Genomic DNA, 26,577 nt, shown 5'->3' with positions numbered 1-26,577 from the left:
ACCATCTTTCTATCCTGTGGCACTCCCACCCTTTCTTCTAGTTACACTGCTAAGAAACTCGGTCCCTGCCTCTCGTCTCTGGGTTACTTCAGCCCTCCAGGATAATTTCAGGAGCTGGGTTGTTACTGCCGAGCACTCGCCCCTCGATTCCCATCTCACCCCTTCCCCTTTCCCCCTGGCTGGGCTCTGCCAGCCTCGGTCTTTGTTTTCATTTCTAAAACGTCAGGCACCGCAGCTGAGGAGCCCGAGAGGTCTCGGCTGGCGGTGACCCCGCTGGGGCTGCGGGGCGGGGTGGCTGCCCAGGAGGGGGCAGCAGCGCACCGGCTCCGGGCCACGCAGCCCCGCAGCCCTCTGCCCACTGCCCCTCTGCTCCCTGCCCACTGCCCCTGAGCCCCCTGGCCCTGCCTGCAGTCCCCTGCCCCCTGCCCACTGCCCCGCAGCTCCCTGCCCACTGCCGCGCAGCCCCCTGGCCCTGCCCGCAGCCCCCTGGCCCACTGCTTCCTGCCCACTGACCCTCTGTCCCCTGACCCTCTGTCCCCTGCCCCGCAGTCCCCTTCCCTGCTGTTCCACTGCCCAGGACTCAGCTACTGCTGTTGCCAACCACAAGCAAGAAGGACGTGCTTCTGCATGTTCTCCTTCTAGGGCTCATTTTGCTTCATTGAGGCTGAGAAGGAAATGCAAATTTTGCTTTTATTTAAAAACCAACCAAACAAACTGTGGTTTACGTGTTGCTAGTATCTCTAAAGGCAAAGTTGTATTGTGCTGTTCATATGATTTCCCCATACTTCCATTAAAGGGCTGCGATTTGGAGCTGTGAAGGAAGTGTTGAAACAGACAATGGGTGGAGAACAACCAATTTTCTCAGTGCTTTGGGACTTTCCGTGGTAGGAAACTGTTTAATTTTGCAAAAATTGCATTCATTTCATTGGCAGGACATTGAGCATAGCCATCTTATGACCACAAAATAAAAAGCTAGGACAAGTCTTAAGACAAAGTAGCAAGACAGGAAGCAATTTCGTTCTTCTTCTGGGCTGTGTGCTCTAAGGGACATCAGCTTCAAGGCCTGCAGCAGGTGGGTGCTTGCTTTCCTTTGTCGGTCTCCATGTTGGTGCTGAACAGCCTTCAGCTGGTGTAACCCTCCAGCCTGGCCCTCTGCCTCTCACCAGCCCAAAGATCCATTCTGTCCAGCTACCAGCGGCCTTGAAATCTCCACATTTTAGCTGTGCTCTCATCTCTACATAGTGCCTTAGTTTTTCTTTATTTTTTTTCTTTATTCTGTGAGGGATTATGAGGGGTAAAGTAAGATATTTTGTCAACAAAATATGTTGATGATGATGAGCTGAGAGATGAGGGAAGAAACAGCTAAGCAGGCAGTCACAGTGTGCACACTTGTGTTGTGTGGGAGGAAGAAGTGTTGCCTTCTCTGTGTGGTGCCATATGCTGCACAGACTCGAGATCCCAGCACTACACAGAAGAGCCTGGTGTGGATGCTGCCATGTGTCTACGTGGATTTGGGTCAAAGTGTAGAAGGAAGTGCTGTTTGCAACTCTTCTGGCACAGCAACAGCAACCACTCATGAAGCAGTACGGACATAAGTTCTAAAGAAGGCTTCGTGCTTTGGTTTGCAAAGCCTGGCTGGGAGTAATGCAACAACTCCATCTGGGATGGAGTTGCAATATGGGATTGCAAACAGAAATGTAGTGCAAAGGGAAGACAGACAGTGCTCAGCCTTGTAAAATAGCATTTTGTGATGGTGAGAGTCTCCTCAGAGTATGCTCTGAGTTGGATTGTTCTATTTCAAGAGCAAACTGTTTAAAAAACTGATTGTCTAGTCTGCTGGCAGCAAACCATCATGACAAAAAGTGTTGGGCAAAAATAGAAATGGGAAAGTCTTCAAGCAGAGAATCAAGAACATGAGCCTAAAATTTATGCTTGGCTCTTGAGGAAAGCTACTCTATATAGGAATCACCCACTATCTAAAGCATTGTGGAAGTGTTAAAAAGAGCATTAAAAAACAGTACAAACAAAAAGATACTTTTATTTTATTCTCAAAAGTATTTAAGGAAGTGTGATACCATCCAAAAAGCCACGTGTGCAGCTGTTTTCAAAAGACCACCACTACCTCCAGTGGAGAGCTGCCCACTGAACAATCTGTTCTCTGCCTGTATGTGAGTCACCTCCTGTAACATTGGCCCTATACTTACTGGGCATTTAATCTCATGTATATGTTGCTCTGCAGCCATGGATACACATCTCAGGAGACTAATTCACCCCATCCTAAAATAGAAATCTAGGATGAGTGGGATGAGTAACCTTCTGCAGGTTCCAGTTTCACCTCTGGGTTTACTAAGCAAATGGCTTCTTCTAGTTGCTTGTATTTTTGATGGCTGAGACTTAGGTGAAGTGAACAGGTTGCCTCTACTTCAGAAGAAGAAAGTTCTGGGATTCTTTGGTGGTATCTAAGGAGAAGTCACATCAGCTAAATAACCACACTCTGATTTTCTCTTATTTGCTGTGTCAATATTGCAGATGGGCGTAAAACAGCTCTAGAACAATTGAGGCCTCTGCAAGCCTGCAACCACCTTCACAGGTTTGTATGCTGGGGTCCTGGCCTCCCTGAAAGGACAGATTTGGTTACTCTGACCAAACAGCATTATGTAGAGGTTGCTTATGCAACGTGTTGTGAACTGAGAGCCTGTGAAGCTTTTGTGTTGTGTTGTTTTAACCACTTCAGTTTTTCTAGGTTGAGTTACTGAGATACATCACTGTATTGTGTGTGCAGCACTTCGGAACACAATATTTAATCATGCCAATATAATGTTTACAGAGAGTCTTGTCCAACATATTCCAGTAGGTCCCTGTTACTGCAGTAGTTCTAAGCTTATGACACTCCTTACTAGTCTGGTATGTTTCTGCAGTTCATGTAGAAGTACATAATCTTGGGTATGAAATTTCCATTGCTTTCCTGCAAGTTTGGTAATTCAGTAAGAACTGCTCTCTAAAGAACTTGCAAATCTAATGAGATTCTGGATAGACCTCTTTCAACTCAGCCAGTCATAACATTCCTTGAGAAATTGCTGGTAAGAAGTTTCTTACTGTGCATAGTTGCTTAATAAAAGGTGTATTATTCTTTGCCTTTGAAAAATCTCCTGACTAACAACAAGAATAAAAAACAAAAACAAAACCAAAAATACCCACCCACACACTCTCTGTTTTTCTTTGAAAAGTAAAGCAGGAAGGGAGGTGGTTAGACATCTCAGTAAGGTCAAGCAATAGTAAAAGCAAATTTCCAAGGAACTACAGGGACAAAAAATCTGATGCCTTTATGGAGAAGTTGTGTGCCAGTAGTGTGGGCAGATATTTAGGTTTCCTGCTTCTAAATGAGCAAATTGCCAATGATCACACTGCTACTATATCCTAGTAATATGTTGTGGGTACTGCACTGATCTTGCTGGCCCTTATCCTGGGCCCCATAATCCCAGAAAGCCGGGAAAGGGCAAGGGAGACTTGCTGCCACCCTGAACTTCAGCCTGAGTTGTGACATCTAAAATCCTTGAGAGTGGTTTCCTGGTAGTGGGGAGTTGATGAAGGAGAAAAGATGATGATACAGCCCCCCAAAGCTGTAATGATCCCTTGTTAAAAAATTTAATTGTATTCTGACATTTGGTGGTAGCCAGAGCTTGTGTTGCTGGTGCCATATAAGATTTATCCTGCATTGTCTACTCCCTCTGTGGAATAGCTGAAGCACTGCAATTCCATTCTCAGCTTCCACCAGACTAACTTTCCTGTGTAGGCAAATGTTTAAGGCTGTTTTCACAACAGATGAGATGACATGACTTAAAATGCACTATGCCATTCATTCACTCCCGTATCCTCCCTCCAGGAGGAGATTTCTGTACAGTTCTCACTACACGGCATAGTGTTTTGATTAGGTCTATGGTTGGGTTTTTTTCCATTGTAATGTAAGTGCTTTTATTTCTTTATGTTTAGCAAGCATGATGAAGTGTTACTGTCAGCATTAGGGCTTCTTGTACCTTGTCAAGTATAAGAGCAGTTGTAACAGGTCAGACCAGAGGTCCAGCCTGACAACCTGTCTCAAATGGTGATGGTTACCTAGGGAAGAATAAAGGATCAAGGAGGGAAACCAAGGATTATGTTAGGTTTTCTAACAGTGCTCAAATTTTAATTTTTTTTTTAAATCTTGTAAATTCAGCAACTGCAATGTCCTTCAGCAAGAAGTTCCCCAGTTTACCAGCACTTCCATGGTGCCCTGTGAAATTAATATTCACATCTACATGTATTTTAGTCTGCTTGTTTCATTTGATGACCCCTACACTCTGTATTCAGAGACAATGAATTGTCTTTCCCTATTCATCATCTCTCTGTCATTTATGCTTATAGACCCCAAACAGATGTTTGAGTCATCTGTTTTCAGAATGGAGAGTCCTACATAATAATTTAGTTTTTCCATGTACAGAAGCTGTTCCATAACTTTGATCACCCATGCTGTCTTCTTCTTAACATTTCTATTTCTGCTACATCTTTTTTGACCTGGAGTGAATTAAATCTGCATGCAATATTCAAAATGTGGGTAGGCAGTAGCATAATGATGTTATCTGCTTGTTTGCTATTCTTTTCCTAGTATTTTCAAACACCTGCTTGGTTTTAATCAATAATGAGCACTGAGCTGAAATTTTCATAAAATGGTTATAACTTCAAACTCCCTTTTTGAGTGATAATAGTCTGTTCTAAGTCAACTCACATCACTTCACATTTATCTGCATGGAATTTCATCTGTCAATTTGCTGCCTAGTCAGTGACTCTTCTGAAGTCTCTTCTTCATAATCAGCCTACTTTGCTGTACATCATCATGTTCTCAGCAAGCTCTGCCACCTCACTTACACCTCTTCCAGCTCACTGATGCTGAGACCTGCCTGGACTAGTGCATTCTCTCTGACACTTTTGGCAATCTCCATCCTCTGGGAACTTTGTCTTTTGTTCCTATGTGGTCTTTGCTATCTTTAAGCAGATTTTTATTGATGGGAGGATCTCCTGTTTTTGTTTCTTTATCAAGGGATGTTGCTACATGCCCTGTGGAAATCCAAGGGATTTCCAAGCAACTGCATCTGCTGGCTATCACATGTCTCTTTTCCCACTGGGTGGGGAAATGGAAATACAGTTTTGCTTCTGCTTTCCTCAACCCATATGATCCTATGTTTTAGGTTCCCTCTGCAACATTTAATTATTCATTTCACAGGACCACAGTGGATTTTACTACTTGCCTAACACATTGTCCACATGTAATGTGTCAAGAGTGCTACTAAGGAGTGACATACACTGCTTTCTGAAGTCGGAGGGAAGTGTTTATGGTTCTTGTTTTAGCTCCATCAGCAAAAGGAAATTACGAGTAATAGTGCCTCTGTGACTGAATTTGTGGTATATTGAAAATTGTGGCAGGGCCCACAAGACGAGGAGAGAAGAGAATGTCTGATTTTCAGTTTCAGCTGTTAGCTGCAGCTGCAGCTTTCAGTAAGCTTTTCAGCCTGGTTCCTGCCCCATTTCTCCTAGCTTCCTTTTCTGCAAAAGGAAGCTGAGTTGCAACACCAAACACACCACAGCTTATGTTTTTTAGTATGCAAACAACTTAGACTTTAAATGGTATGGCTCTGAGTATAGATATTATCAGATGTACACTATCTAAGAAGGGGGTAAGGATAAGAAAATTTTATAATCAGCTTTTCTAGTCTGAATGCATAGCAATGTGGTAGACCTTTTTTTTTAAAAAAAAACAAACAAAACACAACAAACCAAGGTGAATGATTTAGGCTGTCTTCAAGAGGCCGAGTTTTTGTTTATATTTGATTGAGATGCCACTTCCTCAGTGAACTAATAGCCTCAGAATTCACACTTACTTATCATATATCAAATAAAACTGTTATATTCTTAAAACTGGTGATAACTTCTGCAAGATGAGGATTTGTCTTTACTCAAATAAAGAATACCTACAACAGAGCAGTCCCATGCTGATGAAGACAGCTGAAGAACTGAAAAAATGCTAACTTTCAAGAACCAGAGCTTTATCCTTGTCTTGAAAACACTCCTGAGATTTTCATGGAGCTGTAAAGAAAAGGTATTTAGTGATGATTTGCAAAGCACTGCCACAGTCTTAATGTCTGTGACTAAAATCAAGTGCAGTGTAAGACAATGTTGCTGCCCAAGAAGCCTAGTGTAGCCTTGTCCTTTAGAGGAAAAATTCCCAGGCTCCTAAAGTCAGAAGACCACCCAGACTTTTCCTTGTAGGGTGGGGAAAACAAACAAATTACCTTATTTGATGGTTGGGAAAGTAAAATGATTGATAATTACTGCCTGCAGCATTTTACCCCCTGATTGTGGTATTCAGCCTGTATTTTCTGGTTGCATTTATGCACTTCTTTAGAAAACTTTTCAGATTTGATGCAGGTGTTTCAAGTGATGTCAGACCTGTAAACCACTGTGTCCTAATGTCCATTCTGCAGATCATTCTGCTCTTAGCTTTACTCCCATAGTTCTGGGTAGAGGATAGCTCTGAATAGAGCTTCTCTACTGGGATACAGCTATTCTTGATTTGAGCTCTTACAGGAAGGCATCTTGAAAAAGAGAAGACTGAAAGCATTGAATGAATACTACTCAGGGGCTGCAAACTCATCCTTTGCTTACCTCTTCCAAGGGCATCCCTGTGTTACTTGCTGCTCTGAGAGAGGATTTATGGGAGCTTATAAAGCTGAAATGGGGGCATGCAAGTAATACTGTCACCTTGCCTCAAAGAGATTTTGATGCTTCTTTCCCTCCAGCAGTTTCCCCAGAATTTCCTCCAACTAGTAAAAGGTTTTAGATATCATTCCAGATTCTGTCTTCAAGTGCTATCTCTTAATGGCAGCTATATAGCAAAACAGCAAAAGGTGTAAAAAAGTGGGAATTTATCACTGGACCTTTATTATTTTAATTATGACAGATTAAGGCATAGTATGCAAATCATAAATAACAAAGGGTAAATCATGAAGTTATACTTTTGCATATGAGTATTGGAAACCAGAGTACTGGAGTATAAACATATGCATTAAAAGATAACTATGTTACCAATTAGTATTTAATAATTTTTTCCTTTGAAGTAAAGAAAACCTGCCATTGTCACTGCTTACTGCCTGTTCACTATCCTCAGCTATGCTGCATGTAAAGGCAAGTGCTATATTATGAGAGGTATTTGTGTATCTCTGTGCAGACTTGCAGTTTGTGAAAGGAGATAACTAATACACAATGTCGTTTTATGTTGTCAGAGAGAGAGCTCACCAGTGAATCATCATACTTTGAAAAGTTTTTGTAAGAAATACAAAACAGTTGGAATTAAGTTGTCTTGGGTTATGTATTTATTCATGAGAGAGATAGAGGCTGTTACCTCTGAATAAGCTTAAACCTCATATGACACCTTTCTATGCTGATGTTGCTTATTCTTGCCCTCACCCCAGGCAATTCTATGCGCTGCTTGGAGCTTGATGAGACGGATCACTGTTACTTTTTCTGCCTTTTTTTCTTCTGCAAAAGTGCTGCATAGAAGCAGCAGACTTCCCCTTGCAGGAGAAATAGGATGTGACACTGGAGCTGTGTCACTAAAGCTCACTTGGTGCTTAGACATGTTGCCCAGCCCAAACACAAAGCATGTTCTCCCTTTTCAGGAGGAGGTAACTATGTCCTCCCTGCCCTGGGTGGGGAGAGTGCTCCAGCCTCACAACCCTTTTCCTGGAAGCTCTGTGTTGTTGAGCATCATCCAGCTGCAGCCTTATTTTCTGAGGTACCCTTAGGTCACGCATTCATTTATCAGTGTTAGTATATTAAGTTCAGAAGAATAGGCTTTGATGATCTGGCTTGCTGTACTTCAAGGAGGAGATGGCAATTGTAGAAGGAAAGTGGAGACGTAAAGACATGTTTTCCAAGATAAATCCTGAGACTGAGGTACAATGCATGTCTCCAGGAGCTCAGCTGGTTCGGGTGATTGAGGAGGAGGCTGTGAGGTGGCTTGCTTGCCAAGCACAAGTCCTGCAGCTCTGCTGGGTCCAGCTTGCAGAGGGGGCATAAATCTGATTGTTGAAAACTGAAGTTAAGTCAAACTTACCCAGAAGAAATAGGAAGCAATTTCTTAGCACTGAGGGTAATCAGTCTGGCAGCTATAGGTGAAGTGAGAATGTGTGTGTTTGCTAAGCAGCCATGTTCACCCAGGTGCTGGAAGAAAGGTCATGAGAAAGCTCACCCTCAAAGAAAGGGTGGTGGTGGCTGTCTGGCTGCTGGACATGGTATGCTTGAGCCATCCATTCCATCACCTGTCTTCAGGGGCCTGTGTGCTGAAATACCCTCAGATAACATGCCTGTAACACTGGCAGCTCTGTACTACAGGCAGTGATTATAATCAACTGTTGTGCTTCAGCCTTTTAGTTGGTAATGTGCAGTGTTCAGGAGAATTTGCCCCCCATCTGCTACAACAGGCTATGGATGTTTTGAGGTGCTTTTCTTCTTCTCTTCAGGTTTTTTTCATGCATTAAGAGAGTGACTGCACCTGAGACAGTGACTGGATGTGTACTCCACAACTCTGAGGTTAAGATAGTTCTGGAGTTTTTAACATGGATGTGTCATCTTAGAAAATAAAGGCAGAGAAAAGAACTTTCCTTGGGGAGTCAGCTAGGAGCTTGATGTCCTTCACATTCCTGTGCTGCTCATCTGGGTAGATTTCATTGCATGTGTGGTGGGGTTTGAAGCAAACATTGGCACAGGTGCAGCACTGGTCTCCTGAGATCAGTAACATCTTGTTCATCTCATAGAAGTGTTTGGCCTTCATGTGAAAACCCCACATCTAATTTAATGGCATGGAATAGATGAGAAGTTGGACAAGATAATCAAATGGTCCCTGTCGGCCTAAAGCTATGAAATCCTAAATGCTGAAGAGGGAATTAGTAAGCATCTATCACAGCAGATCAGATTGGGCAGTTCTGAGACAGAACAGGAGTGCCACTGCTGTCAGTTCTGATTGCTTTCTTACTGATCAGCAGTGTTAATGATAGCATCAGTTTGGTCTGGGAAGGTCAGAGAGGCACTTCTGAAGGAAAGGGATGTACATACTGTTGGAGAAGTCATCGATATATTTTCAGTTAGGGGATTCTCCATTAACCCTCTGCTCTTATGTCTGCCTTCTAGAGCTGGTGCTCTCTAAGGAGCAGAAATAAAAGCTTTGCAAACAACAACCTGTGACCACTGTGCTGAGTTAGAAATCAAATCCAGATGGAAGCAAAGCTATAAGAATTTATTTTGCTTATCTTTATCTCTTTTCAGACATTCAGATTGTTGTTTGCTCTATAGTACTGCCCTTTTGGCAGGAGACAGGGAAAAATTATAGTAGGAATCATTAAAAATGTCCCACACATTAAGTCACATCGGTGCTGACCTCTCGTGGTTTTAGTTTGAGTCTCAGAACAAAATCTAATTCTTGCCAGTGACATTATGGAGAAAAGTCAAATGTATAATTGGGTACAGAGATAAAGAAAAAAACCTGACTTTTCAAGAAAGACTATCACCATTAATTGTGTGAATGCTGTGTGTTGGCAATACTGCTTCTATTGTGTTAATTTCTAATCTTTATTTATTATTTTATTTGATAATTGGCTTTGGTAGAGTACTTATCAGAATTGTTTGTTGATAAGTAAGTAGTCATGATAATCACAGTATGATCTGAACTATTCAACTTTTTTTGTACCCAAGCTCCATCAAAATACAATTTGTATTTCCTAGTAATTCAAGCAGTCACTTGACAATTTTATAAATTCCATGTGTACTTTGTAGGAGCTGAAAAAAATGAGTTATCATTCTTTGAAGCATAGTTATACTTTGCAGAGGGCAGCTCTTGATACTTTTGATCACTAAAGCATGCCACCACTTACATTTACAACCAGATCCTGCAGATATCAGTAAAAGTAGCAATAGTCAGTGTTTCAGGCATTAGGTCTATTCTGCTAAAAAGTTGGACCAATTTGAATCCAAACTCTTACCAGAGTTCTGTTTGAGTGAATTGATACAAAAAGGAAGGTATCAAAATGCTTTACACTGGGGAGAAATAGAATTTGAATGTAGAGCAGATGGACTTAAAAGTGAACTTAACAATCCTTCTTTTTTTCTACCTCCCTCAGAAATAATTCCCTGTGCTGTTCCTTCCCACCCACATACTGCTTTTTATTTGATTACTCTAGTGATTGAAATTTCTGTGGTGCAAGGCACGTTGTCCTTTCATAGAGTTATTTGTTTGGTACCTTGCAAAAACAGATGTTCATATTTTCTATTTTTGTGTTTGTGGGCTGATCTCATTCCTTGCCATAGGTGATCCTGTATGGAAAGTGTGATGTGTGAAGAGCTGGCCAGGCTGTGTCATGTGTGGCCAGGCTGGAAGGCATGGGGAAGAGCTGTAGTATGCCAGGGTCTTCGGTTCCAAGCTGAATGCACTGTTAGCAATGAACTAATGTCAGTGTTAGCTTGGTGTGGTGAAATGACAGTGATGGGGGAGTAAAAAATCTGCAATGAGATGTTGTATTACATGAGTCAGAAACATGCATCCTGTAATTATGCTTGTTTAGTTTTGTTCCGTCTTACCTTGGGCAGAAGGAAGGGAAGTCATTGAAGTGTATGTAGAGTTAGCTTTGTTGTGATGGTCCCAAATCAGAGAGGAAATAAGCTATGGATGAAAAAGAGCAATTTTTTTTTCCTCCCCACTTGAATGTTAGTGCTTCTTAGCGATAACCACAGTTCTTTTTCTCAGTTTGATTTAGGGTATGCACAGGTGTTCACTGCTTTTCAGACCTTTTCATTTATTTTGAAAATTGGAGAAGGAAACTGGAACAAAACTTGGAAAACAGAAAACCTAACCTTTTCCACATGATGTAGATGTTTGCATGTGAGTTGTAAGCTTCACTGGGCTAACAGTCTTTTGGCATGAATGGAGGATGCATAAGGAACTTAAGAGCACAGTGCTTTTTGGCTGGAGGGGAGCTAGGTTGGGGCATCTTTATTCAGAACTAAGAGCTTGGCACTGCCAAGTGGTAAGTGATTATAGCTGCTCCCCAGAGCTCTATTTGTAATCGGAAAGGTGAATTAAAATATTCTCTGCCTAAACATCTCATGTTCAACAGCTTAGTGGCTCTTTATAATAGTTTTTTTAGTAATTAGGGCTGGTAGTAGCTCCTGTGATTTTTTCAAACATCTCTGTATCATTTGGCATATTGTCAGTATCTGAACTTCTCTGAAGGAATGGGAACCTGTGGGTTTGACAAGAAATTACAAAAGTCTGTCGTGTAGATGTCTAGAAAGCTAATACTCAAGTTTGGGTTTTTTGCTGCAGCTGGAGCATTACTTTTTCACTCCTTCAGCTAATTTTTTCCCCACAAGTGTGAGAGTTATTAACTGAATTAGAACATATGAAGTACAAATATTGAAAGTCTCCACAGATTTTTTAACAGTGAAGGTAATTTCATGCTAAATAATCCCAGAGGTTGTTATAGATTGTTTTAATGATAAATTTAAAAATCATCTTCAGATGTTTAATTCAACTAGAACCCATGAATTTGAAATAGGAACCAATTCATTGAAAGCCTTTAATAAGCAAATGACACCAAATTATGATAAAGCCCCCTCCACAATTAAAAAAACTGAGATTCCTTGATATATGATACTAAATTAACAGACAATAATTTTGAAGTAGTGTGAAGCTCTTTTTTTCCCCCAGATCTACTTACATGGATTCATATTCGGTGATTTTTTTTTTTCTTGCATAAGTTAGTGGCTAGTATATGATCTTTGATTATCAACCTATCCGAACATAGTCCTTTTCTTTTAGGATTGTGTCTGGTTTAGTTATTAAGCATTGAGACAGCAAACCAAAGCCTGCAGTGAAGTCACTTAGCAAAAAGTAGGACAGAGATGAACTCAGAACTCAAACAACTTGCAGCACTGAAGCTGCTTACTTCTGGCTGAGGTGGAAATTACTTTCAGCAACCTTCAGTCCTGTTTTCCTGTAGTTAACATTACTTTCTTCATTCCAAATCCAAATGTTTGATAGTGAATGGCCACCTGCAACTCCTTGGTGTTGAGGTGTCCTGACCAGCTGGAGCATCCTACTATGGAGAGCATTCATGTTGTATTTCTCAGTAGCTACATGATTTTACATGGACATTGAGGCAGGTCTTTAATTATGGGATGCTTCTTCTGATTTAACGATTAATCATTAACTTCCTAGGTTTTCAGTTGTGAATAATTGCTAGAGCTATGGAATCATTGTGTATTACAAGGTTGACAAATTGAGTGCAGCCAGTATTTGTTAATTGTTCCTGAATACAGAAGTGTAAATTGCTCTGGGACATTAATTTTAAACACAATTAAAACAACATAACCTGTTAGTAATTATTCTCCATGCATTGTTTTGATATCGATGGGTCCAGATCTGAGCACACTAATTAAAAAGAACCACTGTTATTGTTGATCCCACAGATAAACAAATTCTGATTGCATGCTGTGAACTGGTTAATCAAGTTTATTTAACTTGTCGTTTGTGATTCATCCCAGTGACTGTTCTGGGGAGCTCTTCATTTGAGCCTAATCGTGTAATGGTTCTGGCTGTCTCCAGTTTCTCAGTTGCTAAAGGAGTTTTGCTAATTCTTTTACATAGACTTAGGTAACATTTTAAGGAATGGCCTTCTTACATATATTAATTAAATCCAGTTTGGGACCAGCAGATGAAGTTTTTTTCCCATTAAGTGAGAACATGTTTTTAGGCTTTGCTCTTTCAACTGTTTCTGAGAAGCAGCATAGATTAACTATGTTTCCCTGAGGCTTGGGCAGGGTCTCCTGTTTTGTTTGATTTTGATGATACTGAAGTGGGCCATGCTTAGTCTCATTTCTTGCCAATGCTCTTTAATCCTATTTGAGAGACCACTTCTGCAGTTGCAGAAGTTTTCCCAAAGCTGCACTTAGTTTTCAAGTCACACTTTCACAACCAAATAAGCAGTCTCTCTTAGCTCATCTACACTTAGGGGGGTGGTGTTGCTCTAGCCCCTTAGCAGCATCAGCAATACCATCTACTGTCAGTCTCAGCAGTAGGAGCATCTTGCTGTGGCCATGAAAGTGGCAGTTTCAGAGCAGGCTGGCACCATCCCAAGGGGCACCTCCTGCTCAATAGGACATGGCAGTGGAGCAGCCAAGAGACCAACTGTCTGTCTTGTGCTCTTGGCTATGGAAATTAATGGTGCTGCCTAAAACTAGGTATTTTAATGATTTTTTTTCTTTAAGTCTTAAGCTACTTTTCTGCTTTTTTCCCCACTATAGATGGAAGAGAAGCCTCCTAATGGGTTAGAGTGCACTGATCTTGATCTTATTAAGGCTCTCAGTACAAACTGTACTGACCTCCAGCACTGGTTTGTACAAGGCTACAAAAGCACCTTTCTTTTGGGACTCCACAGACACGTGTGTTTCATGCTTTCCATTGCACTGTTTCAGTATAAGGTCTTTTTAAATGCCCTTATTTTCCTAACTCTTAGTTTCTGAGCCCTGTGTGCAGGTGATGTCTTGGTGCAGCTTTCACATTGCTACTCTAAGCAACTGCACTGGCTTTCTTTTCCCATCTTTCTGAGTTGCAGCTCTTGATGTTAGTGGTGTTCAGTGATCACTATTCCTGTTAGAGCCCGCTTTTCCTTCCAGCTGGCTGTGAGTATAACTTGCAAGAGGTTCATCACCCTTGTCCAGTCTCTGGAAAATGTCAGTGTTTAAAGGCACATTCCTCCCTATCACAGAAGGCAACATCAGATAAGTGGGGGTGCTGGCCATCACTTCCCCTCCTAAAATAGCTGACAGTCAGAATGAGCAGGGAGTAACCCACAGCCAGTAAAAACACCAGTCTAAATACAACGTGTATCACACTGTTTTCTTTATATTTCAGGACAACTAAAGGAGTATTCTGTTGGGAACACTGTACTGCAGACCTTAAATAGCAGTGCTAATGTTTAGATTGTATTTTCATCTTTTCTGTGTTTTCTGCGCCAGATTTCTAGGACCTTTGCCAGGTTCCAAGACCATATAGAATTTATTGGTTAAAATGAAAATAAATATTTCTTAAGTGTTAGAGAATGTGTGACTGATCTAATGAGCAATTGTTTTGTTCATTTATTAATTGGTAATTGTAATGTACTCAAACATTTTTTCTGTCTGGAAGGGGGAGGACTGGGGCATGATTCTCCTAGAGCTTCTGTATTGCATTTACATACACACAAAAGATTTCAGCATTTAATAATCTCAGTAGACAGGATAACATTTCTGCCAGATAGAGATGTAGAAGGAATTTTGCTAGCCCGTCTGGACTGGGTGGTTGAGAGGTCATTGCAAACAATTTAGCTGATGTTATATTGAAGTCAGAGTTGGAGAAAGCTTGAAAGACCAGATTATGTGAGGTCTGTTTAAAAAGCCATCCAAGATACTAACTGTTATCTGGTGTTGCAGTATGAGGTTGATTTAAATGAGAAATTGTGTATTTTTATTAATATCTCAGTTATGATTTGTTCTTAACCTAATTCAGAAGTTGCCCATGGATAAGCTTTCTAGTCTTGGTGCTGTAACTCAGCACTTAGTTTGTTCCACCATCTCTGGCTCTGCTTTACAATTTTGATAGACTAATTTGGTCTGATATTCTCCACTAGATCAACACATGTGGCATCTGCTGGAATATGTGGGATTTGATCTCACCCTTCTCAGCCACATTATTCTTTGCCTTGCAGCCTGGTGGATCTATTGAGTCTCATTCAGGCTTCCTGCTTCTGATCTGCCAAAAGAGAATTATCTGTATGTTTCTGTGTGTTTTGCTACTGAGGCTGCAAAATCCCTCCTAACTGAAGTCCCTGCTTACATATTGCTACCATTCATTTTTATTGGCTTCACTAAAGTTGAATTCCTGTATCTTGATTTTTCCCTAATTCATTCTCTGAGCAGCTTGAAAGAATTCAACAGAAAACAAAACCTCAAAGCCCGTATATAATGAATTGCTTTTAAACTAGACGCTAAAAAAGACAGAGAAGCATTTATCAGGAATGTTTGTGGGCTTGGTGGTTACGAGCTTAAAAAGATATTCAGTGGAAAGCCTTTTGTCCCATGACAGAGATTTGAAAGGCTGTGGATTCGGATTCCAGCAGAGACTCAGGCCTGTAATCATGTTTGCAGTGCTGCCTTTCGGAGGGCTCCCCGGCGGCACCGGGCAGCGGGCAGCCAGCGGCTGGGGGCTCGCTGGGGGCTTGCTGGGAGCTCGCTAAGGGTTTTCTGGGAGCTCGCTAAGGGCTCGCCACGGGCCAGCCGGGGGCTCTCCGGGGGGCAGCCCCTCACCTGTTGGGCCCGGGGGGCTCCTCCCGCCGCCGCCGCCCACAGAGCCCCCTTGGCCCGGCAGCGCGGGCGCTTGGGGGCCGGGGCGTTGGGGCCGGGCCGGCTTCCGCTCCCCTCCCCAAGCCCGAGCGCTGACAGGCCGGGTGCTGCGGCTTCCAAGTTGGAGAGGGGAGCCCGGGCGGTAGGCAGGGACAATGGAGGAAAACGAAAGCCAGAAACTGGAGCTGTGCCTGGCTGGCTCCACAGACAGCAGACAGATGAAGGGTAAGTAGGGGAATCAGGCAAAGATGGAGCTGCATTTTAACATGCCCCTCGTTGCTGCTTTTTGTAGCTGGAGGCAGAATGCATGTGGGGGCGGTAAGGGGGGGAAGCATGTGTCTCTTGTACTAATGGCTCTGCAGATGTCCCTAACACTCCGACTTTGTGAGTTTAACTTTCCCATCAGAGAGGTTTCTGTCTCTGCTTTCAAGGCGGGCGCGGGCTGTGTTGCTGTCAGCGCTTGCAGGACCTGCCGGGTGCGGAGGGTGCTGCTCCCCCGAGGGGCAGGAATCACGGCAGCTTCCCCGAATCACGGCAGCTTCCCGGAATCACGGCAAATTTCCCTTTAAACGCTCCTCGTGCTTCACCTATGGCAGGGGAAAAGCTCCTTCACCGAGTGGGTTTGAGCTCATGTTTTTCTCGGCGTGTCTTCCCTTAAAAGAGGGAGATTCACGGCTATTGTCACTGGGTTAAGTTTACTTTGTGTGGAACCGGTTGGGTTTGTTTTGGAGCGAAGCCGAGAAATCGTAAACCTGGTTTTCACGGCAGGTCAGCTGTGGTGCCTTTGTACAATTACTGTTGCACTGTGTATTCTGTCTAAAAGTGAATGAAAACTGTTTCCTGGTGAATACTCGGTGGGCTGTTCCACGTGGAGCACAGTATTTGAGTAGCACGACAACTACCAAATCTAATCTGTATCTCCTGGAGTATTTATGGAGCACCTGTGAACGTTCCCAGTTGATGTGTGTTGTACTTCTCTTAGACACTTAGGCAAAAGTTGTGTTTCTATGCTTCTGTGAAACAAACAGTGTATGGTTGGGTACATGTGGTTTTTTTAAAAAAATTACAGACGTTTACAAGTCTCTAATACCAGAAAATAGTGCATAGACAGCTCAGGAGAAAAAAAATACTCTTGGAGGTTCGCTGATTGTTTGACACTGTTTTGAATAATTCTTCAAGTGAAAGTAGTGGTCAGTGCAAGTCAGGTGCAACTATGTCTCTATATGTTTATGTTTGGTGGGATGGAAATCTTCACTTGAAGGATGTGTCTGAATAGGAAAAAAATAACCTCCAGTAACATATTTCTTCTGTATGGGTTGTATGAAGCTGCCTGAGATACATGTGGGACTAGAAAAACACAGGTCTGACCAGACTGAGCCCTGATTCCCAAAAGTTTTAATTGCTGAGAGTTCACAACCAAATTTAGTAGTTTTGGCCCACATCCAAAAGTTACATTTGGAAGTTCCTTGGAATCAGAGCTATTGGTAAAGAGAGCATATTAAATTTAAAGATTACAAATAATCTCAAATTTACTGCTAGTATAAACATAACATAGGTGGGTTTGATGAACACTCTCAAAATTGTATTATTTTTTAAATTTTAAGTGTTGAATGTGGTTTGCTTCAAGGCTCAGTTTCCTAGTAGCAGTACAGGTCAGGTCCATACTTGTTCCTCTCTGAAATGATTCTGAAAATGTTATTCCCTTATGTCACTCAGGTTGCAAAACAGGACTATTAAAATCCTCACACCATGTAAAGTAATGAGCAAAGTGCCTTCTCTGACCTTTGCAGACTTAACAGAGGGTGTGACAGAAGAATTGCATAGCAGGACATGTTGAAGGACTTATCTCTTCCTTTTTATTTCCCCCCCTGCCCCTAAATATCCAGCTCACAGCAAGTAATCCTTTATGGTAATTGTCCTGATAATCCTAGATGTGCTGCAAACCTGGACCTTTCCAGTAGTCATATACACTGCAGTGATGGGAGAACTTAAGAAATCATGAAATTTACTTTCAGATCAAAGAAGCATCTCAAGCATTAGCATTATCCAAGCTGTTGGGTGGACTAAGTCCCCTCTTGTCAGGCAGCAATTTTTGCTTTTTTTGCCCTGTAGACATGCGACTTTTATTGAACAGAAAGACCTTTAGCTTTTAGCTTCTGAACGTGAGGGAGGCAGAGAGGGATTCAAGCTTATCTCACACCTCTGTGTTTTTCATTGGGTTCTCTAGACCTTTTCTAGGGAGGGTACTTGCATAATTTATCCGTTTTCTACTCTTAGGTCTCTTCTGGGAACCATCACATGATCCTTCACACAATTTAGTTATCTCTGGGAATTGATTTTCTAGGCCTGTTATCTTCACTTGGAAGATACAGAAAGCTTGCCCACTTGCCCATGCTGCTATTGAGCAACACCAGGATCCAGAAAACCTCCCAGTTTCTCCTCCTTGTAGACTGCAGCCCACACAGCAGCTGTGGAGCTCATGTACCCCTAAAAAGACAGCGGGGTTTGACGGTCCCAGCATTCAACCTTGCCATCAAAGTCACTTGTCCCTATCTAGGAAGTGGCCAAGGAATATTTTTTTCATCAGTTCCTAGGGAAAAGACCTGTATTCTAATGTGACAGAGTTTGGTCTGCAAAGAAAGTCACGTGCTGCTTGCACTGTAATGCTGAGAGCTGCTGAATGCCCAGGTCAGCTCACTGGCAAGCCTAGCAGTTAGTTTGCATAGTTTACATTCCTTTCTTTTCCCTAGTATTTATACAGTATTTTCCAGATATATGAAAGAAAAAATAGTCTGTTAATCTTTCTAATATATGAAAAGTATGTTCTTTTTTATCCCTTCTCAAGCTTTCACACAATAACAAATAGTGGTAAAACACTTTACTTGATATGTCTCTTTATGTTCCAAATAATTAGCAGCTTCTTAAGCTATTGAAATAACTGAAGTGTGGAGAAAGGAAAGGCTTTTTATGAGAGAGATTTAGGACCCAAAATACACATTCGTGAGCTCTCTGTTGTGTTTGTCAGTGTAGGTTTACCTCCCTTTTTGAGAAACTGTCTGCCACCCATTCAGTGATTGAAACTGCTGCTGTCACCATACTTTAAGGTTTTATACCAAATTGCTGCATTCAGTCACCCACGCTCAAGCTGACTCTCGAGCTCCAAGGAAATCCCTTATTTATGTCTGCTGCCTATATTCCAGCAGCCTCAGGGAGATAAGCTCCTGGCTTTTGGTGCAACACATTAAAGATGGTAAATTCCAGCCATCCCAATTTCACCTCTTTCCTCCCGTGTAAAATCTGCTGAAGTGACTGTGCAGCTTTCAGAAACCACTTTGAATGAGTGTATCTGGAGTAGCCAGACTTACTTCTTGCAAGCAAAACACTGTTTTGCCACTTTTCTCAAACAAGCTGAGAGAATCTAGCAGTTGTTGCTCTGAATTTGCAATAATTAGTTAGGCTGGATGTTTTTGTAGTTGAATTGTGCATGGAAAAGTTGAGTGTATGCATCTGTGTGTGTGTGTGTGTACATGTACATGTGAGGCTGCCACTCTGAAGGTTTAATCAGGATTGTGCTTCTCAGAAGGTCTTAGAAAATGCTGCTGAGGTCAGAGATGGCATTTTGAATCTGTATGAGAGTAAAACTTGAACCCTGCAAACCAAACCTGCTTCCAAAGTCATGCCTGGATCTGTGCTCATCAAAGTGTGGTGCTGCCTGCAATCTGATCTCCTGTGTCCGGTTCTGCTTTCAGGATGGGTTTCCATGGGAAGGTGTTATTGATATTTTGGAGTCTATGAGCATTATAGGGAGCTTACAGAAACACGCAAAGTCTCTGAGGACCTTCCTGGGCGCAGTCCTGTTGTGAAACCCACCAAGGGAATGAGTAAATTTCTGAGACATTACACTGGCAGTGGCTCCACTGATAGAGTATTAACTTAATGACCAATGATGTTATGTGAGACTTGGCAGGATATTGACAATACTCACCAGAAAGCAGAAAAATGCTTAGCATAAATTCTGAAGGCAAGTGGTAGACAGAGCATCAAACTGACTGACTGAACCATAGAAAGAAGTGACTAGGTGCCTGTTCCCAAAGAGTAGTGCTGCATAAATGGCAGCATGTGGGGCAGATGATGGCTGGGAAGATAAAGGGCTCTGAGGCAAAAAGTGTTGGACAGAAAGAAGTGGAGAGGTATTAAAAACATGTAGAAAAGGAGCTTCCCACTCCTGGGGAGGTGCTATGAAGGGTTAACACTTGCAGGGATGTCTGAGGCTGCCAGTAAAGAAGGGGAAGGCCTCATCAAACTTGGAGAGGCTTTTTCAGTGCTTCTGGGTTTTGGTGGTTTTTTTTCTTTGCTGACAAAGGAGAGAGAGATTTTTCAAAGGTATTAGGTAACAAGGCTCCAGACTGCACTTTTTCATGCACCAGAGGGTTCATGTTACAGAGTTACCTGAAGATAAGCCAGTGCTTACATACCCTTGGTGTCTGCCTATCTCTTTACAAATGTCATCATGGTCTTTGGTCTCAAAGTAGATTTTAAAGTTGTAAAATTTATCTGAGAGGCTGGTGTGTTTTTTTCTTTTTATATCACACAAAACTTACTTTTGTTCTGTTTCTTAAGAAATGGTTTATTGGAAAAGTGATGTAGTATTTTCCAGACCGCTGTCCTGAGACGTATAAAATCCAAGGGAGATCCGTGAAATTTAAAACCAGACCACAGTCAGAAATCAGGAATAAAAGCTTAGGATTTTATAGGTGTTTCATAGCATGTTGAAAACACGCTGAAAAAAAGATTAAGGATTTCAGATTTGCTTTGTCAAAGGAATTTTATCAGTTGGTATCCTTAAGGGTACTAGTTGTGGGGCCATTAGGTGTAAAGGAGCTTAATGAAGAAACCTGTTTCTTCTTGTGAAAGAAACAAGAAAATCTTGTGAAGATTTTAAAGGTCAGAGAATAAGGGCCCTGTCAGACCTTCTTTCAAGTCACATAGTTGTAAAGATGATATAAAAGGAACATCTACTTTAATGATGCTCACTTATCTGTGAGGCAATACTGACATTGTGTGCTAAAAGTATGGAAGTACTGTGCATAGCTTACAGAAATTATTATTTTTGGGCCGCTTCTTACCATATGTATATGCCTAATGATGCAGAACATGCCATGGAACACTATCAGACTTGTAAAATAACCTAACTTTTGTATAGATTATTTTCTTTTTCTTATTAGTATGAATATTGGTATTAAGTTCTTATAATATTCTGGTTTGGGGGTTTTGTTTGTTTTTGGTTTTTTTCAGATCAGTCAAAAACCAGTTTGCATGTAACATCACTAGATGATGCAGAATGTCTCCGATCTAAAGAGCTCCCTTCAGCCCCGAACAGTCACACTTCTAATTCAAAGCCCACCCGCAACATCCCTCGAAGACATACAGTAGGTGGCCCTCGCAGTTCCAGAGAAATTCTGGGAATGCAAACCTCAGAAATGGACAGGAAGAGAGAGGCTTTTCTTGAGCATCTGAAGCAGAAATATCCCCACCATGCTACAGCAATAATGGGACACCAAGAAAGACTGAGAGATCAGGTATGAAACTCAAATTCATCTTGCTTTTTGTGAAACAGTCCTTATAACTTTATAAAGTTAGTTGTAAAGTACAAGTCCTTACAAAGGTGAGTGTCAAAGGTGAGACTGTAGCCAAGTCTTAGACAGATATTTTTTATATAGATTCAGTAAGATTCAGTTGCTCCTTTGAAATTCAAAGAAACAGTAATAAAAATGAAACTACTCAATATTACCTTGGGATTGTTTGTTGAAACTGACATTTTTTGAAGAGGTTTTCATTTGCTTTTAGAATATACATGAAGAAAGGGATGAAGGTGAGACTCTTGATCTCAGTACAAGGGTCTCCATCTATTTTTCACAGCTGAAAGGAAAACATGGAGCAGCTGTTGACTTCTGTTACACTTCCAGTATTGGTATTACTGCCCAGGAGAAAAGAAAATATCCACAGAGTGCATCTGTGTGCTTTAGCTGGCTCTGATACCCTTTCATTTGCTTTCTTTTCTCTTTTTGAGCCTTTTACTACAAACAGAATGGACTTATCCACAGGTATCTGCCTCCTTCAAGATGTTTTGACATCCACGTGGGTCTTTCATCAATATACCTTAGGGTGATTTGCTTTTTGCCTGCCTTCAATGGCATTTCAGCAGTGAAAAGTAGATATAGGGTCAGAGGAGATGTGACACACTGATGTATTTCTTGAAGCAGGTGGAGACTGCTGTCACACAGACCATCTGAATTCAGGGGATGCTGTGCAAGAATCTCTTCACAGCCAAAGTCTGGCTTCCAGTTTTGGGTGCAGTGTTAGAGTTTAATCTCCTCAGCTTTACAGGCAGTCTGTGTTCTATCCTGTAATTTATTTTTTTTTTCCAATCATACATCAGAATTTAGAGTTCAGGCTCAAGAATCTTCTATCTGTTCTTCTCAGTTTAAGAAATTATTCACAACAAGCCTTTTTATATAAGTTGTTGTTTCATTTTGTTTTGTTTTGTTTTTTTCCTGAGCATTATATAGGTATTCTGGTACTAGCAGCAAGTTAATTGAAAATAAGGAATGCAAACAGGTTGGCAAAATACTGTACTCTGCTATAAAATTGAACTCCCAGTGTCATTTGAAGCCTTTCAAACCTTTGGACATCTAACCACTGATACAGGTTTGGAAAGACTGTCACTTGCTAGCTTCCCCCTACAACTTCTCTTTGACATGGTCTCTGGAGGTACCAGGTGCTATCACTGTGTCACAGCATAACTGCTAGACTCCATGTGTATCCAGCTAAAACTCTGACAAGACTTTAGGTCTAATGAGAATGATCCATTCCTTATTTTTAAACTCCTTTCCTTTGAAAGTCTTGATTTTTAAATTTTTTTTTTTTAATTTTTTTTCTCCCCACTTATCTCTTCTATGAACTTCAGTGACTGTGTGGAATGTGCTGGGTGGTGGATAAAGATAGCATACAAATTAAATAAAGGAGGTGGGACGGGGGTGAAATCTAGAGATTAGATCTTTTGGAGTCATGTAAATATTTAGTTCCAGTGTTGCAGACACTGCAAACCTAGTTTAAAAAAGTCTACAGCATTACACCCTACACATTTTGTAATTTGAGCCTTTTCTGAAGGCAATAAATTACAGAAGGAATGCAGTAACTGTTCTTGCTGTTTGTTTAAAATGTGTCACCCTTGATAATTTATTGAGGGTAAAATTAATGTGAATGTCTCCTGCTCCTATTTTTTGATGATTAGACGTATGAATTGTACTGAATGAGTGTGAATTCTAAAGCAAAATAACTTTAGAATTACTTTTAGAGCATTAAATTGTCTTTCTTGGAAATGGAAAAGACTGAAGTATCCACCCATGTAGCAGAGCTTGGGGAAAAAAAGATAAACTGAACAGAAGCCACATTAAAAACATGCAGAAGTCAGTCATTCCATCTGATTGTAAGAAATTTGCTGAAGTCTATCAACAATCTTGCTCATAAGTTGCATTAATAGATTACTATGGTCATGGCATTACAGTTCAGAAGAGGAGATTTTTCTTACCAAGTTGTGTGTGTTTATGTGCACACACATACCTGTGTATTTTGTGTGTATGTGTGTGTATACTTGTATCTCTGTGTATACATACATACATAGGTATGTGTATTTATATGCATTGGTATATGTATATATATTTATATTGTATGTATAATGTAGGCTTATTTAGCTGCCCCTTGAATAAGACCATGACATAATTTTGCTTCAGAAGGTGTATATGTGTATATAGCATATAGATTTCCTTTTTTTTCCCTGTGTATATGTATGTGTATAGCAGTAGTGGAGAAGGAAAACTACATATGCATATAGTAGGTATGTGTATGTAACATACATTCCTTACATACAAAATCTGTAAAATGCATGTAGGTGTGACTTACAATGTGACAATTCACTTTCTAGGTTCCTTTACTTTCTTCTTACTTCTTCTGGTTCTCCAGTATCTAGAAAGTGGCAATATTATTCATGGTGGGAGTTTCAGCACTGTTGGAGACCTTTCAAGGATAGTAGCTAATGCAACATAATTTTCTAATCTCTGTGTCAAATGGAACACTTGGAACATAAAACATCTCAATATTTACATTTGGGATATGGTCCCTTGGATATCATATAATTTGTCTTTCAGGTCTATAGACTAACAAAAGTGGGCCAGAAAATCAAGATTGGTAATTGTCTCCTTTTTTGTGTGTGTTTGGACTTTCTTCTCTTGTCCATTTTAACCATCAGTATCTGAGTACAACAAACTGACCCCTGGGTTGCAGCAGATAAACATCAGGAGAAAAAATGTTTGATGTTGTCAGGACATACTGTATCACCTCCATCAGTGGAGGTCAGCTCTGAATGTCCATATCTTCCACTACATATTAATGGCCTCATTTAACCAGATAAATCCCTCCCTGGATGTGCTTCTTGAGGACCCATTTCTACTCTTGATAACCTGCCACAGATCAGAAGTACAACCACGGCCAGGTAAAATGCCAGCAGGGGTTACTGATGGTTAACTAATGTGGTGAACTGAAACCTCCCAGCTGTGCACACAGATCATCCCTCCTCCACCCCGCAGGTTTGTTACCCTGTTGTGATATCTTATTTTGGCAAGGAAAACTCACAGAGACAGGGGCAGTCTTTATTTGCACAAGGGCTTTGGGATACTGCTGCAAGGCAAATACCCTGCAGCTGAGCTGGTCTGCATGGCAAACTGGGGTGCAGGCGTGCTGTGCCTTGTGAACCCCAAAACACCCACAGGTGAATGCAGCACCCCACAGCCAAGCTCCAGGACCCACTGCTCAGTGGTTTGCTGGGGTTTGTCCCCCTTGCAAGGCAGTCCCAAAGACAGACACCAGAGCCCACATCAGCCGGAAGCCTGGAAAGCCGAGGAACAAAATCTTTTTTTATAGGTAATGCAAGTTTCTGCAGGAGCTTTGGATACCTTGCCAAGACTGTCTCGCCTGCATTAATGAAAGCAAGGCGCTAACGTAATCCTCTGGAAAGTGAGAAAGAGAAAAGAGAAAGGAAGGAGGAAAACAGACTCGGTCTTCTGAAGTTTGAGATAGTGTGAATTGTCTGCTGCTGAGCTCATGGCAGGACTCAGTCACCTGCTTAGATGGGGCTGACTCCGGTCAGCAGCAAAGGAAGGAGCAGGAACAAGTATAAAAGATGGGCCATAGGTTGCAAGGATGAAAAAGAGTTTGCAATTAAGAGGTTAAAATACTAACCTGTCCATGGGAGGGGGGGTAGTCCCTGCTGTGAACCTGTTTTACAAGTCACCTCGAAAAAAAAAAACACAAAACAAAACAAAAAAACCTTTTCAGGGGGCAGAGAGCAAAAATGAGCGAGTAGAAGTTTTTCAGAGACAGCATTCTTGAGCATGCCTTTAGAAAATGAGCTGGAAGATGTTTGCCATAGACTTCTTTTGTTGTTGTTTGACTAGGAAATACAGTGGGAGATGTGGAAGGGTCAGAAAATAGCTCTAGCTGTTTTAGCCAGTGCTCTGTGAAGAGCAAATTTATTGGCAAATGAAATTAGTTTTCCACCACTTAAAAAAAAAAAAGAAAACAGCTTTTCTAGGCTGAGTGCCTAGAAAATGGTGGTTAAGGGGTTTTTTTGTTGTTGTTGTGTTCAGTTAGGTCTGAACATGACAGGTAACTCTGGCATTTGGGCAGGTGTGGTTAAGGTTACCATGGAGATCCATGATGTCATGCTTGATAGAGCATGTCAAGACAGCTAATCTAACATGTAAATGTTCAAAAAGTCCCATAGGCCAGAGCTAAGCTGCATGCAAATAACGAAGTTACGCTGCAAAAGGGCGAAAGAAAATACTGCTGAGATATGGCGAGTGTTTTACCTGGCAGTTTGAAAGGATTATCACAGGTTTCATCCTAAATTAAAACTTTTGGAACTAAAAGAAGAGGATTTCAGACCATCTCTGGCCGCACCTGTGGAATCTCACATTTCGGTAAATAAGCCTCTTTCTCTCTCTGCCCTTGCTGTTCAAAAATCCTTTTGAAACTGTGGAGTTTGCTTCACCACGTTGTTCCTCCTGGCAGCAGGGCTGAGTCAATAAAGGCAGTGTTCTGGAATGGCGTGTTCCCTTTTCTCTTTCAAAAATGAGTTCTTTATTGAATGAACTTAGAATTCGGAATTATTTGAAAAGCATTGTAACGTATTACGTTGATAACATGAATCATGCTGCAAAAATGTCCTAGGTAGTGTTTTGGAGGAGAAACTAAGAATGGAGACACTGTATTTATTTGTAGATTATTGCCAGATGTCTCTCCTTTAGCTCTTAAAATAGAGCCCTAAGATTCCAGCATTTGTTATCTAGAGAAATACTGAGGCTTCTTTTTAATGAAACATGGTATCAGTTAGTTAAACAGAGTTTAAGTCCACATCACAGGGTAATGCTGGGGCGTTTCTTAATAGATTTTTTTTTCTTGGATAAAAGTGCATTAGTAAAGGGTAAACATATTTGGAGGTAAAAGTCCAGCAGCTATATGCTCTTGTGACTTGGGCTTAGGTCTAAACAAAAGGGGATATTTTCAGTCCCTCTGGAGAGTGGTTAAAATCCCTGTTTCTTAGTTGCAGCCACTTTTGTGCTTGCATCAATCATGAGAGATCAAGTAAACATCAATAGGTGAGGGATAGTCCCATCCTGTCGTTGTCCCCCCCCCCCTGCTGTGATATGGTAACGAGAGGCAGATTTGGGGCTACGGAGTTTAGTTGTTCAAATCTCTTAGTTTGAAAAGGGTTAGATCCCAGTGGGAAAAGGTGGGGGCTGGTGGTAGTTAATGTCAAAGCTTAAAAATGTGAAAAGGTTCATAGGTTCTGCCTAAAGATACCTGAGAAATGTAAACTTGAGAGAAACTTTGATTCAATGTAAATCCTCAGTAGGATTTAGGGAATGAGGAGGCTGCAGAATATGGTAAGAACATTCCAGGTGAAATTCCTTGTTCCAGGTGAAAAGCAGTGCATAAAAGATTTCTGTTGTTCTGCATTGGTAGATTAAGCAAGGTTAAACTTTTTGGGGGACAAGT

General features: G+C 41.3%; 1 protein-coding gene across 23 annotated transcripts in view; it reads left to right on the top strand.

Moving 5' to 3' along the window:
- The first annotated feature begins 1,009 nt into the window (after positions 1–1,009).
- Positions 1,010–26,577, top strand: part of KIAA1217 (KIAA1217 ortholog) — a 199,660-nt gene continuing 174,092 nt past the window's right edge. For 10 of the 23 annotated variants that reach the window (XR_011724152.1, XR_011724151.1, XR_011724150.1 and 7 more), the window contains exon 1: positions 20,758–21,041. Coding sequence is in view for 16 of the 23 variants with exons in the window: in XM_071735024.1 (XP_071591125.1) it covers positions 20,928–21,041 (114 nt within the window). In the remaining 7 variants the exon portion in view is untranslated. Of the gene's footprint in view, positions 1,073–15,355; positions 15,688–17,739; positions 18,151–20,757; positions 21,042–23,941; positions 25,500–26,577 lie in introns of those variants that run through there. The other 13 variants (XM_071735028.1, XM_071735029.1, XM_071735026.1 and 10 more) reach the window with 10 other exon arrangements.

The sequence above is a fragment of the Heliangelus exortis genome, chromosome 2 (genome assembly GCF_036169615.1).
Source record: "Heliangelus exortis chromosome 2, bHelExo1.hap1, whole genome shotgun sequence".
Lineage (NCBI taxonomy): Eukaryota > Metazoa > Chordata > Aves > Apodiformes > Trochilidae > Heliangelus > Heliangelus exortis.
The sequence above is the reverse complement of the archived record's forward strand: the minus strand, read 5'-3'. Positions and strand labels throughout refer to the sequence as shown.